A 14,627-nucleotide genomic window follows, 5' to 3' on the forward strand; every position below is an offset into this window, starting at 1 on the left:
TATCAGATATTACAAGAAATAAAATAAACGAATAACAAAAACTTGGAATTATATCGTTCTTCGTCCAAAATCTACATTAGCACTCAGAAACAAGCAGTCGTGTCCATTTTCATATTTTAAGTTGAATGTTTGGAATACAGGGATATTTTCTCACATTTACTGTTGCTGACTGCCTAGTTTATTCTAACACCTCATAGTAAAATGAAATCTAAAATACATCATCCCTGCCGATTTTGTATCGACCTGCGCTATGATATCGGTATTGTATGGGAGGTAGGAAAAAAAAAAGTAGTAACAGGATACCCCTACGTGACGCATACTCAAAATACTTGAGACAGTCACGCACCTGCATGCATGCAGGCTTTTTGCGTCACAAAAGCTCACGTGACATCACAGCAGCATGGGTTTCTAAATAATGACGTCATAAGGACGGAAGCCCAACAATTACATTAGTGTTGGTTCACAACATTGTCAGCTTCGTTAAAAGCGCCTCAAAAGGAAACAAATGAACAATCGGCATTTAAACGTGAAGGAGGACGACCTCTATTCGGGCTACAATGACTACAATCCACTTATTGACTGCAAGGTAAGCTGTTTTTTTTTAATTGTTTAATAATCACCTTTTGATTTTTTTTTTTTTTTTGAAGGAGCTGGAAAACGATGCCAGCTTTCAAGAAGCAATCAAGAGCAGTCAGGGAAAGAGAGCACATTTACAAGTCTGTATTGTCGTTATTATTATTCAAATGCGTGCTGAAGTATCTTGTAACCTTGTCCTTTCATTTTCCGAAGATTAATGGGCACCTTGCTGACTCCACCACAGGGGGGCGACCTTTAACTTCTTCTTCTGGTGTAAGGACAACGTGTTTTGGTTTTATTGAATGGGTTCGAACGAACGTTGTATTTAACAATAGACACATACGAGCCATATTCCAGAATGAATTTGCAACTGTTTGCTTGTGAAAGAATTTGCAACTTAATGCTTGTGAATGACACCAAAGGGGGGTAAAAAAAAAAAGTCTGGCTCCTACTTGTTAAATACTGTATATAATTACAGACAACGTTAAAGAAACTTATTTTAGATTGACTATAAATTTCTTTTAAATAAAAACTATACAAGCAAAGAGATTCAAACATGTAATTTGAACTGATATATATATATAGCTTGATTGCTCTTCATATTTACATTGTCTATTAAGAAGTTTTTTCTATTTAATCAACTGTCTCACCAGTTTTTGCAGTAATAATCATTTTTGTTGACAGTGTCGCACTCCTATGCCATCATCAGTCAATCGACCAATGACAGGGGCAGTGCAGGTAAACTACAATAGCACACAAAAAAGTGGCTTAAAACAGATCCCTGGGGCATCCCGTTGAGGACGATAACGATGGTACGTCTTTGAATAATTTGTTTGTTAGCCATGTGGAGCGTCTCGCCCCATGTCTGCAATCAACGCTGCAGGCTATTCGTCCTCTCCTACACGATGTGAGCCCAGCACAACTTCCTTTTTCAACTTTGAATATTTTCTGCTGTGCTTTGAGTGAACAGAATGTTTAAACATTTTTTACTGTTGCACCAGCGCTTCACATGAGACTACTTAGTCCTACTTCAGTTATTTAAGTTCCCCAAATTGAAAAAATATCTACAATTAGACTGGAAAAAAAGTTAATTGCGCTATGATCGTGGCATACGGCGCAAGTCTCGGCGCTTATTTTTTGCCTCACTTAAAGCACTATTTGATCGCGATGATTAGTCCATGTGATAAAACGGAGATTTAAGTGACTTTTCCCCTTCTAGGCCCGACCTTTGATCCTCTGGGCCAGTCCAGAGGCCCCGCACCTCCGCTAGAAGAAAAGAAAGAAGACACGTGAGTGTCCGTAATGTTAGCTAGCAACCGTGTTAGCCGCGATGCTAACAATCATGTCCGACTTCTGCCCGTTGTCCCTTTTAGGCCGGAGGAGAAGAGCAATCTCTTGGAGAAGAACGTAAAGGACTTGATGACTGAGAGCTGCACGGCGCAAAGCATGGGCAACTCGCAACTGGTCAGATTTTTGTCAAAATGGCGCGGCGGCCATATTGCGGATGACCTTCGGGGAACGATGGCCTCGGCAGGCTCTGGAGAAGGCCAGGGAGGCCGGGAGGAAGGAGAGAGCGCTGGTGAGGCAGCGGGAGCAGTCGGGAAAAGCCGACGGAAAAGCCGAAATCAAAGCGGAGCTCACTTACGCCGTGAGTGCGGCCGCAGTCCGGCCCCGCGTCGCCGCCGCCGCCCGTTCACGCGAGACGTTATCTTCGCCGTAAGGTTCTGCTCAACCTGGCTAACCAGTACGAAAACAACGAGATGTACCCGGAGGCACTGAGCAGCTACCATGACATCATCAAGAATAAAATGTTCACTAACGCAGGTGAGACAAAAGCTTTTTTGTCCACGCGTAGTAGAAATAACCTAACAAATGTCAGCTCGGCTTCGGTAACTGGGTTTTCAAAATAATGCTTTTTGGTGGGAGAGCTTTTACAAATCTGGCTTCAAATGTCTTCTTCAAATCAAAATGGCCGCTACGCATAGTAGAAATACCCGAACAAATGTCAGTTCGGCTTCGGTAACTGGATTTTCAAAATAATGCTTTTTCGTGTGATCGCTTTTACAATCTGGCTTAAAATGTCTTCTTCAAATCAAAATGGCCGACTTCCTTTGTTTAGAACATGGCTTCTTCAGACTTCTTCATACAAGGCCACAAAATCTCATGTTGCCAAGTGATACTGGCTTCAGGAACTGGATTTAATTTTGTTATTGTGGTCATTTTTGGCCTAAAATGTTTGCTTCAAATCAAAATGGCCGTCTTCCTGTATCTTTCAGAAGATGCTTTCTTGAGAAGTTTTTGGTGGGTCAAATAGCTACCAACCCTAACCTTATTTCATGTTGCCAAATGATATTGGCTTCAGGAACTAGATTTTCAAAATTAACCAAATGTGTTGTCTTTTTATCGGTTTTGACCTAAAATGGCCGTTTCAAATCAAAATGGCTGACTTCCCGAGTTGATGCTGCATTTTTTTTCAAAATGCTTTGCGGCTTTTGAAGGGCGCCTGAAGGTGAACATGGCCAACATCTGCGTCAAGCAGAAGAACTACGCCAAGGCCATCAAGTTGTACCGCATGGCGCTGGACCACATCTCGGACGACTACGGCGAGATGCGGATCAAGATCATGCAGAACATCGGCACCGTTTTCGTGCTGCTGGGCCAGTACTCGGACGCCGTGGCGTCCTTCGAGCACATCATGAGCAAGAGCGCCAACGTCAGGACCGGCTACAACCTGGTCCTTTGCTACTACGCCACCGGCGACGCCGAGGGCATGAAGAACGCCTTCCACAAGCTCCTCGCCGTACCCCTCAACGTGCACCACGAAGACAAGTACATCGCCGCTAACGTGAGGGAAACTCGGAACGCCGGCGCGTGTGCACTTTGAACCGATGTGTGCGTTCATTAGCAGGGACGTCAAAGTATATATATATATATATATATATATATATATATATATATATATATATATATATATATATATATATGAGTCTAAGGATTGCTGTGTTTCAGGATGACATCAAATCCAACATTTTGCTGGAGGTCATCAAGAACGACAAGCTGCATGAAATGGAGAGAGACTTGTAACAATGCATTAATACATTTCAACACTTCCAATTTGTGTCCACTGTAGTGGAAATTTGTTTATTGTTCCACATTTTATGAGTCATTGGAGTGACCCAACTAAGTCCTAGCGTGCTCAGCTGAGGACATCCTGGCCTTTTCAATGATTGCGCATCTTTGGGTGGGATGCTCTTCACTTTGCTCAGACAAAATGGACACAACAGTGGACACAAATAAATACGATATAACAAAACAAAGTGCCATCAAATTTTCCGTCCCCCTTATAGGAAAGCTCGCGCTGAGAAGTATGTGATGACCTCCGCCAAGCTCATCGCTCCCGCCATTGAGACTTCTTTTTCAGCTGGATTTGACTGGTTAGTTTTTAAATTTTCTTTGATTGTTCTCAGGTCAGTATCATTTTGCCTTTTTCTCCCATGTAAACGTTGCGTATGTAAACTGTGCGGGGCATGCTAGCTAGCCGCTAACGCCGCTAGCATCTCGTGCTACTAGCGCTGCTAATTTTGGAGCTGCTGCTAATGGCTTGCAACGGGTGCCGGTTTTTTTTTTTTTTTTTTTGGTGCCGTACTGTATTATTTATTTTTTTTACTATTTGAACAGGCATATTTTGTGAAATGTTTGTATATAAGGCACAGCAGGTTAAAATGCACAGGGGAGGAAAAATGGTATCGCAAATGAATATCAAACTATTCAATTAGACATTTATACATAAAGCACACCTGAATATAAGGTGCACAGTGGATTTTTTTTAGAAAGTTAAAACATTTTAAGTGTACCTTAAAGTCTGGAGAAATAAATGTCAAATGCACCTAATAGTCCAAGAAATCGACGCCGGTGGTGAGTCAAGTCAGCTGTTAAGCCGCGACACACTACGTGGAGTTTCCTTTCAAAATAAAATCTCCGCCGATGTGTTGATTGTGCATGTTAATTTGGGAAGTGAAGTTCTATTTAGAAGTTTTGCAGCGTGTCGTTGTCATGTGTAGCGTGAACACTTGTTGCTGTGGTGAGCTTGACTTCTTAAATAAACGGTTCTGCAGGCAGAAAAGTATAACTCGAACAGTTTTTTTAATTTAAAAACTTGTTTTCTTACTTCTACTTGCTTATTGTAAAAATTCAACACAGATGCGTCATCTGTGGTGATGCTATGTAATCCTGTGTGTGTGAAAGGTGCATAGATTTGGTGAAGAACTCTCCGTATGTGGAGCTAGCCAATGACCTGCAACTGATAAAGGCCATGACCTTCTTCAGACAGATGCACTTTGACCAGGTCAGACATACACATGGCAGTACACGTCCTTCAAGATGGAGCCTGACTACGAGTTTTGCCCAAGGCCTTGAAAATCCTGAAGGAAGTTGCCAAGCAAGAAAGCAGAGTCAAAAGCGCAGCGGCCAACAACCTCTCCAGCCTCTTCATCCTGGTAGGGCTTTTTTTGTTTTTTTTGCGTTAGGGTTTCAAATGAATGTTTCAAGCTAGAGATAGGGTTTCAAATGGGGGTTTAAAATTAGGGTTAGGCTCTCTAACTATGGTAAGGTTTTCCAAATTGGGTTTCAAACAAGAGTTAAGGTTTAAAAGTGGGATTTTGGTGTAGGGTTAGGTTTTTCAATTTGGGCTTCTAGCAAGTTACTGTTTCAAATTGGGTTTTAAACTAGTTTGGGTTTCAAATTGTGGTTTGAAACGAGAGGTAGGCTTTCAAATGACCCTAACCCTTAAACTAGGCTTGGACTTTCAAACGGGAAGTAAAAGCTGTCAATTTCATGCACAAGCAGTCAAAAGTTAGGACAGTTTGTCGCTGACCAGAAAGCAGGTCCAAAGATTTGCCTGGGAGTCCCCCAAAAGTTGTTCCCGCAGTGCAAAATTCTCCTCTCCAATTCCCGAGCTGGTGTCGCTCACGGTCGCAGGAGAAGGACTACAAGCAGGCGGAGCACTACGCCGACCTGGCCATGAACGCGGACCGCTACAACCCGGGAGCCTTCGTGTGCAAAGGGAACACGGAGTTCGTCAAGCAGGACTACGCCAAGGCGGCCGAGTTCTTCAAAGAGGCGCTGAGGAACGACTCCTCCTGCACCGAAGCCCTCAGGAACTTGGGTAGCCTCCGCGAGGCAACACCTCATCTTGTCCCGGGGACCACAATGAGCTTGTTTTCATCTGCTTTGCCAAGGTCTGACCTACAAGAAGCTGAATCGTCTGGAGGATGCGCTGGACTGCTTCCTGAAGCTCCACGCCATCCTCAGGGACAGCGCCGAGGTCATGTATCAGCTCGCCAACACGTATCCTTTAACATTAGCGAGCCCGGCTGGGAAAACAAAAGGGAAAACAGCTGGCTTTTTTATTCTTTAACTGCATCAGTTACGAGCTCCTGGAGGACCCCCACCAGGCGGTGGAGTGGCTGATGCAGGTCATCAGCGTGGTCCCCAACGACCCCAAAGCCCTTGCCAAGCTAGGGGAACTCCACGACCTGAAGGGGGACAAGTTGCAGGCCCTCCATTACTACTGTGAGGTACCCTCGCACATTTTGTTTCTAAAATGTAAATGGATCCAAAATAGTTCCACCACAAATGCCTTTATCATAATTTTAGGGGCATTGGAAGCGTTCCATATATCTTGATGATGTCACTCCTCTTGTCAGTCGTTCAGGCTGTTCCCGTGCAACATGGAGGTGATCGAGTGGTTGGCGGCCTACTACGTGCAGATGCAGCTTTACGAGAAGGCCATTCACTACTTCAACAGGGCCATCCTCCTGCAGTGAGTCACTACCAAGCAAATAACTTTATCGTCATCACGTGTGCATGCATTTTTTTGTCAAATTTTCCATTTGGTATCTATATATTATTTGCATTAAAAAAAAAAATCGGAACCCACAACTAAAGATGAGCGAGGGATTGATACCGGGGATATCTAGTGGGGATTTTAAAATTAGGAATTGCAAATTAGAATAAAAAATTGCCCTTATTTTCATGCATTATTAAAAGGGAACAAATGCAATATGTCATTGTTTCTTACCACTCAAGGGTTGGTTATTTCATACTGGTATCATTTTGAAAAAGAAGTGGTATCAAACATACCTACCCACAATATTTGGAGAAACTTGCCCAAAAATTGATTTTTCAAAAAAATACATCTGCATCTGTAAACCAAGACTGGTTCATTTGCTGTATAGTTTGCCTAGAAATGACATCACTGTTGCTTAGGTATCAACCAATCACCACTCACCTGTTGTCTGAGTTTGGTCATGTGACAATGGCAAGCTGGCCTGTGATTGCTCCTTACTTGAGCCCTGTGCAAAATACCACACAAGGCTTCAATCAAAAAAATCTGACGTGAAAATACGAAGCGCTTTGCATCAAATAAAAAGCTGCAAAAAAAGACCAGATTTTCTTTAAAAAAAAAAATCTCGGATTGCGTATCGCTTTTTGCAAGCATGAACGTGAAAAGTTGTGTTTGCGTTCGACCAGACCGAGCGAGGTGAGGTGGCAGCTGATGGTGGCCAGCTGTCACAGGCGAAGTGGTGAGGAAGCGCAGGCCCGCCCCTTTGCGCAAGGCCCGCCCCTTTGCGCAAGGCCCGCCCCTTTGCGCAAGGCCTCCGCCCGTTGCCGAGGTTCGCTTCTCCTTCCAGGAAACAGCCAGAAAGCTCTTGAAACCTGCAAGGAAATCCACCGCAAGTTCCCCGAAGATGCGCAATGTGAGCCCGCTTCAAGGCGTCCCGACCTTTGCCCGTTTGTAACCTTTTGTTTACTTGAGGTCTGCGCTTCCTGGTGCGCCTGTGCCAGGACATGGGCCTGAAGGAAGTCCACGACTACGCCGGCAAACTCAAGAAGGCGGAGAAGATGAAGGAGCTCAGAGAACAAGTACCTCGCCGCCCGTGTTTTGCGCGCGCTCCCCGCGGCCGCTGAGGCTTGATGTTTCTCCAGAGAGCGAAGGAAAGTTCCAGAAGTCGAAGAACGGACAGCGGAGACGCCGTTACGGGTCGGTCGGACGTTTCGGGAAAACTACTTTGAAACTCCCACCCGAGTTTCCCGGTTTTTCTTCATTACCCATTTTGAACAGTTTTTAGTGGCCTCTGATTTCAAAAGTGTAAATGTGTCACCATGTATATTAAGGCATTTTTTTGTTGGGGGGGGTGACCATGGAGAGTAAGGCATTTTCTCTGATCCCCCCTCCTAAAAAAAAAGGAATCTGAAAAACAACCAACAAAAAAAAACATGTATAGCCAGGCTTTTTCTTCTGAAAAGAAAATATTAATATTACTTATAAGACATGCATTAATGTTATGTATTAATTAATGTATAGAAAAAACATCCCTAACCCCCCCAAGCTCCCTCAAGGACCATGTTTAGTAAGGGCTTTTTTTAATTAAAAAAAAAAAAATTAGCTGTTTTCTGAAAAAATGTTTTTTCTTTAAAAAAATGTTTTTTCTTAAAAAAAAAAATAAAATAATGTATAACAAGTTAAAAAAAATTCCCATAGGTATAGAGTAAACGTTGTGTTCCGTTTCAGAGAGCTTTCCCAAAGGCGAGCGCATCCTTCTCCCCGCGATGTCACTTCCCGCCTCCAGCGAGCCTTACGATAGCAGCGGCAGCCCCAAGCAACTGGGTGGGTCGCCGCCGCCCGCCCCGTCCCGCCCCCCCGATCCGCCGCCGCCGTCCTCGGCTCAGCGCGTTTTGCCTCGCCGTAGACGCCTCCTACGCGGACCTGCTGGGCCCCCTGGCCGAGCAGCCCAGGACCGGGGCCAAGAAGCGGGTGGACGACGACGTCTTCGCCGGAGAGGACGTCGGGGACGACCTGCTGCCCGAGTAGAAGGAAACGACATCGTCCTGGTAGCGGTCGGGTGCGCTGGGCTCTCAAAATGGTACGTTTGACCCATTCGCATATTCGGGTTAGTACACACAAGTACAAATGAGTACGACGTATGATAAAGCGTGCGTTTATATATGCTATGCTTTTTGCCAGCATCCTCCATTTTGGTTACGCGACTCCTCAATCAGTCTCCTAACTCATCGCTCGTCGTCCAATCAGCGAACGGGATCTCTCGGAATCAGCCGGACAGCAGCCGCGACGGGTAGTTGACGAAACATCGGAAGTCGTTGGACAAGTTGCGCTCGTGCCGCGGCAGGAAGTGACACATTTTCACACCCAGAAGTTCCCCGGCCAGCTTCTCCATCACGGCTCCTGACGCACACGCAAAAAAAATGCTCATCGTGCTAAGCTAACGCCATATCACTTTTTAACTAATATTAGCATATGCAAACATACAGCACTGTGCAACATTGAATAATAACGTTTGGACTGATGTCGTAAATAAACAAAATGGCCTGGCTGGTCCATTGATACGAATTATGAAATGATGTCATCTCGTTGCTATGGCAACAACATGTTTCCTATTTTAAGCCGAGCTGTTCTGGTCCAAGTGCAATTTTTACTCCCGTTACTTTAAATCATTAAACTATTCATTTTCCTGAGTCAAGGTAATCTGCAATTATTAGCAGCTGATGCTTTAGAAAAAAATATTTACATATTTTTAAAATGCATCACATTGAACAACCCAAACACACGGACGCTATGCATTTGCAAGGCCTTAACATCACTTGAGATGTCTTGGCTGCTCCACAATTCGAGAATACAAAATACGTGAGGTGAAGTTACCATGGCAAAAAAAAATAAATAAATAAAAAAAATAGAAAATAAAATTAAAAAAGATGCTATCCAACCCAAGCCATTGTGCGTATCACCAATCCGTCTTTAAAGCAGATAGCTTTTACATAGCGTTTCTTTCATCGATGAAAGTGTCGTGGAAATCTGCCGTGATTCTGACCTGTGCAGAGCAGCACTTTTCCTTTGCTGAGGTACTTGACGGTCTGGGCCACTTTGTCGAGACACTCCTCCGAGAGGTAAGGGGGGTCGGCCAGGACCACGTCGAAAGCGGCGGGCGCCACGCCGCGCTCGGCGAACTCCAGCGGACGCTTGTAGTCGTAGTAGATGAAGTCATCGCCGTAGATGGCGAAGCGGCGGTCGTACTCCAGGACCGCGGCCGACGCCGCCGGGCGGCCGTCGAGGCCCGACAGCTGCTTGAGCTTCTGGTACACGCTGGGGGCGCTCACGCACGCGATCCTGCCGCCCAACGCATCACTGCCTGTTAACTCTTCTAGTGGCGAGCGTCGGATACGGTGGTATCTCATGAAAGATTTGATTTCCGTTCCTTACTATGAATTGCATGTAGATATCTGTTGTAAGTGTGGAAACACTGCCATCCAGTGGTTACGGTTAGCATTACAGTGCTCGATTGGTTTATATTAGGTGGGAATTAGTTAAGGGTGTCAGCTACCCTCTGAAAAATACGTATTGGAGCAGAATTTTATGATTTATTATTGTTATTACTATTTGAAAAGAACCAAATTCTTGTCCATGGCACTGAAAGGGTTAAATGCCACTTTTTTGTGGTTCCGCTTCACATCTTGTTAGTGGTGAAAGAAAGTGTGCATGTTACCAAGCTTCAACGCAGGGTTTGAAAATAGGGTTAGGGTTCCAACATATGATTTTAAACTAAAATTGGTGTTTCAAACAGAGAAAAGAGCTTCACACGGGTTTTAAACTCAGGTTAAGGTTTCCAATTAGGGCATTAAATGAGGGTTATAGTTGAAAAACAGGGTTTTAAACTGTGGTTAGGAGAGTTTTAAAGCTGGCTTTTTAAAAAGGGCTAGGCTTTAAAAATAGGGTTTTGAATTGAGGTTATGGCTTTAAACTCATCTTATGGTTTCAAATAGGGTTTTAAATGAGGGTGGTTTCAAAAAAAAGTACAGTTTCAAACTAGGGTCAGGGTTTCAAAGCAAGGATTTGAATACCAAGTTTAGATCTTTGAAATAAGGGTTTCAAACTCGTGGTTTCAAAGAAGGGTTTGAAAATTGGGTTTTAAACGAGGGTTATGAGTTAGGGCTCCAAGTTAGCGTTCGGGATTCAAAATAAGCTTTCAAACTACTTTTCGGGTTTCGAGAAGTAGGGTTTCAAAGGGTTAAGGTTTGTAAATCCAGGCAAGGGTTCAAAAGTAGCCTTTAAAGATCACTTTAGGGTTTCAAAGTAGCGTTTTAAACTGGGGTACTGGGTTCTTAAATTACGTTTTAAACAAACTAAGGTTTCAAACTAAACTGGGATTACATTTGCTTGTGTGACTTGGTAAGGAATACCAAATTTTGTTGGGGTGTGGTACCGACTTGAATTGCAATTTTGAGGAGGGACTCGGTAGGATGTTGCAATTATCCAATAGCGGGCCGGAGCTCACCTTCCTCCTTCGCCAGCTTGCTGCAGAAGCTCCTCGGCCAATCGCGTTGCCGTGTCGTCGGTGTACCAGAATTGACTCATCCTCTACACAAAGGCAACAAAAGTAGCGCTCGCTTAAACGCCACGTGTCGGGATAACCTTTGCGTTGGGATGGCGGGCGGCCTACCCAGTCCTCGCCCACGGCCCCCACCGCAAAGCGGTCGGCGGCCTCGCCGTCGACCTTGTCGCCTCGGCTCTCCTGGTAAAACTCCTGCAGAGCTGCCAGGGTGTGAGCCGACAGCGTCGGGACGTCGTCGTCGCTGTCGCTCATCTTAAGCGCGGGGATCCACGCGACCTACTGCTTTTCTCGCCTAAAAAGGGCACATTATCAAGGACACAAACTGGGATCAACCTGTGGGTACAATTTCTTTTTTTTTTTAATAAACCTTGTATTTTTTTTAGTACAAAATGGGCAATGCTCTATAATTCTTGGGCTCAATGATTTTATTTTTTTTTAAACTGGGATTTTAAGCCCAAATTGGGCGATGCTGTTGAAATGTTGTCACTATGAAAATGATCAGTACATTTTGAATTTCAATCACTCAGTTTTCACAAAATCATCTTTTAACTGAGCACATCGTCTATTAAGGCCCAATTTTTATACCTTTCGATTACAGTTTGAACTTTTTGGCTGCCGGGAAATGAAAATCGAGACCTTAATGTGCGTGTGTGTTTTTTCTCGTGAGGAATGGGCATGTCAAAAATTCGTATTTGTCACTTAAAACTAATCTGTGAGAGAAGCTTGATTTTTTTTAACACATTAAAATAAATACATTTATTATGGTAGCGTTAGTTTTGAAAAAAGATCTTTGAGATATTTGAGAAAAAAGATATTTGAGAAAAAGCAATACTAGTTGGGATATTTGATATGATGTAATTAGAGCCTTTGAATATGGTAATATATGATAACACATGACTTTTTTTGTACAATGGCAATAATTCATGTATTTCAGCCAAAGCATGGCACACTCTTGGAAGTGTGATAATTTTTTTTGTGCCCTCTATGCGCTATAAAAGCATTATTGTTATGAAAATGAGGCTAACTATGCTCTATGAAGGATAGATATCAAAGTGGGAAATGTTTTGAAATAACTTTCAATCACTCACAACTCGTTTTGAAAATAGAATTTATAAAAACAAAATCAGAACAAATGAGCACAACTTAGAAACGTACTGAATACTGAACATCTACCACACACGACTAACACAACTTTTTTTTCTTTTTGAGACAGTTGGAACAAATTGTCACGATGTGTTTTATACAAATGTAATCGCCGCACCTTTTGCAAACATTTTTTGTCCTTTTGATATTGGTGCAGTGTCCACATTGTCCTGTTTTGGCGGAGGGTCTACTTTTCTTCTTGTCGACGTCTTCCGCTTCGTCTTCCGATACGGGCACGTGGTCTCTGTGTGGCTTGTGGCCCAAGATGAGCTCCAGGCCCAGCTCCTCCAAAAACAAGCGTCGCTTGACGCCGCTCTTCGCATTCCAGTCGGGGTTGATAGCGGTGTGGATGACGTAGGCATTATAGCACGTGATATCCACCATGTGATAAAAAAGGCACAGAGTCCAGCTGCTCGACCGCTGACGGCACGAGTATGTGCCGCAAGCCTGGAAAGAAAAGAAAAAAACATCAGGTGACATGAGACAACATTTTTGACGAAAAGGCTTGATGAAACGCAAAAGCGCTGCTTACGTGGCTCAGGAGATCCACAGCACCTTTGCATTTGTTATAATCCAGGAGCATTTGGGGTTTCTCCTTCTCCAACTGGCTCATCTCAGGTGTCCGGTGCTTGGTGCTCAAGAGGAGAACATTTTTCCCTTTCTTAGGAACGTAAGACACCAACGTCCTCTCGGGGCTGAATGCAAAAACGCTCGAAAGAGGCTGTCTGCTGGAAATGTTGAGCAGCTGCGGAGGAAGCTCCGCCTTGTTTTTACAAATGCTTCCCACCAATGCCATTTTCTGTTTTTGCAGTTCGTCTGCCAAAGGGAAAGACGTAAAAAAACGGTCTGTATTCACCGTGTGGCCCTCCAGCATTCCACAGAGATCCAACACCACCTTCGTTGGAAGGTTTTTTTCCCCAACTTCTTCTGCGGGCTTTCCTGTATAAATCTGCATGTTCCAGGCATATAATGTCGCAACATCGCACAGAGTCCATATTTTGAGGCCATATTTTGCTGGCTTGCTGGGCATATACTGCTTAAATGAGCAACGACCCTGGAAGGAGACCAGCTGCTCATCCACGCAGATATTCCTCTCCAAGTTAAACATTTTGGGCAGTAGGTCATTCCAGCTGTTCCAAATGTCCAGGAAGGTGTCAAGCTGGTCTTGAGGCTGACAGCGTGGTTTGTCGTCAAATCGGAGGGCCCGGGTGATTTGAGTAAATCGATAATGGTTCATAGTTTGGAAAAATATGGGCCGGCCGGTTTTGGTTTCCCAGAGCCTGAAGGTTGACTCGTGCTTGGATTTATAGATCCCCGCCAGAATCAGCAGCCCCAGGAATGCCCTGAGCTCTTTGACGGTTAGCGGTGTCCATCTGGCGGCATCCTTATGCTCTTGCGAGTTCGTCATGTCGACAAGCCGCCGAAGGATGTCTTCCGTGAAAAATAAATCGAATACACTCTGGAGGTTGCGGACCCTGGCGATTGCGTAACACGTTGGTCCGGGGGTCGGGATGGGATATTTGTGAAACTCTTTCGCCGCATCGTGTGTGGGCGACCACATTATCATCTTGTTTTTTGACAGCCATTGGTTGGCAGTCTCTTCGTCCTTGTAGTCAGCATCCTTCACCTCGTCGTCCTCCTCCAATTCGTCGCTGCTGTACACCGAGCTGCCGCTTGGCAAAACATAATCCTCATCAAATGCATCATCTGCCTCTGAAACGTCTGGAGATAGGTCAAAAGTCACATCTTCCGGGTTTTCCATGGCCTCCACAGCTGCAGTTTGCTCCATCGCATCCTCAACCTCAGGTTGTGTCCACCGTCATCTGCTCTGCTTCAGATGAAAGCCATAGGAAAATGTCCGCTGAGCAATCAGGACTTTTAGAAACTACCCTGAAATACCATCAACCAATAGGACACAATGAATGCAAATGTCCGCCCGATGCATTTTTTGAATCTGGGGGCGCAGCGTTTTTGCACAAGTAATCCAAGACAGCCATGCGCAGAGATGAGGGACGAGACTGAAACGTGAAATCGGTCCAAACAGGATGATTCCATGAGTGATGAAAAGTCGCACTTCAAATAATATCACGTAATTTTGCGGGGGGTAAAAAAAGAGAAGCAAACTACAGCAATGCAATGCTGCAATTTGAAATGCGTTCGTACGCGTATGCTCGAGCGTGTGTCTACACAAACACGTGGTAAATGCTGCATGGGGGAAAAGATGGATATCTTTGCGACGCTTACAAAATCATTATTTGGTCGCTGGCGCAATTTGAAGATTTAGGGCTGTATACGCTCTATAATCACAAAATCTTTTCGCCGCCGTCTGTTACTTGCAATTGAAAGGATTGCTGCTGTAATCACGTGAACAGCATTATTAACCACCTATATATTAATATTAACGATGGGAGTATATGCGTCAAAAACAACCATATACTCCCAAAACAACCATTTCTTGAAAACGCGATACTGTATTTCCCATTTGCAATTGTTTAGTAATGA

General features: G+C 44.3%; 2 protein-coding genes across 4 annotated transcripts; one reads left to right on the forward strand and one right to left on the reverse strand.

Moving 5' to 3' along the window:
- Nucleotides 1-433: 433 nt before the first annotated feature.
- Nucleotides 434-9,111, forward strand: LOC148423571 (intraflagellar transport protein 88 homolog). 3 transcript variants are annotated; one of them, XM_088414499.1, is made up of 25 exons: nt 434-586; nt 648-716; nt 790-849; nt 1,261-1,314; nt 1,417-1,483; nt 1,796-1,865; nt 1,950-2,040; nt 2,111-2,224; nt 2,298-2,400; nt 3,075-3,421; nt 3,586-3,656; nt 3,924-4,010; nt 4,822-4,921; nt 4,986-5,072; nt 5,554-5,740; nt 5,814-5,922; nt 6,002-6,152; nt 6,282-6,397; nt 7,108-7,160; nt 7,269-7,334; nt 7,394-7,500; nt 7,564-7,618; nt 8,150-8,245; nt 8,328-8,501; nt 8,603-9,111. In XM_088414499.1, the coding sequence occupies exons 1-24, from the start codon at nt 506-508 to the stop codon at nt 8,447-8,449; spliced, it is 2,463 nt and encodes an 820-aa protein (XP_088270625.1). In that variant the 5' UTR covers nt 434-505; the 3' UTR covers nt 8,450-8,501; nt 8,603-9,111. The 3 variants fall into 3 exon arrangements, with proteins under 3 accessions (XP_088270625.1, XP_088270626.1, XP_088270627.1); XM_088414500.1 differs by having other exon boundaries at nt 2,123-2,224; XM_088414501.1 differs by lacking the exons at nt 7,564-7,618; nt 8,150-8,245; nt 8,328-8,501; nt 8,603-9,111 and having other exon boundaries at nt 6,002-6,147.
- Nucleotides 8,561-11,234, reverse strand: eef1akmt1 (EEF1A lysine methyltransferase 1). The gene is made up of 4 exons (XM_088414503.1): nt 11,091-11,234; nt 10,926-11,008; nt 9,465-9,760; nt 8,561-8,821 (listed from the first exon to the last, which is right to left on the reverse strand). The coding sequence occupies exons 1-4, from the start codon at nt 11,232-11,234 to the stop codon at nt 8,688-8,690; spliced, it is 657 nt and encodes a 218-aa protein (XP_088270629.1). The 3' UTR covers nt 8,561-8,687.
- Between the last annotated feature and the right edge of the window lie 3,393 nt (nt 11,235-14,627).

The sequence above is a fragment of the Hippichthys cyanospilos genome, chromosome 5, assembly GCF_059441005.1.
Source record: "Hippichthys cyanospilos isolate Australia breed blue-spotted pipefish chromosome 5, RoL_Hcya_1.0, whole genome shotgun sequence".
NCBI classification, from domain to species: Eukaryota; Metazoa; Chordata; class Actinopteri; order Syngnathiformes; family Syngnathidae; genus Hippichthys; species Hippichthys cyanospilos.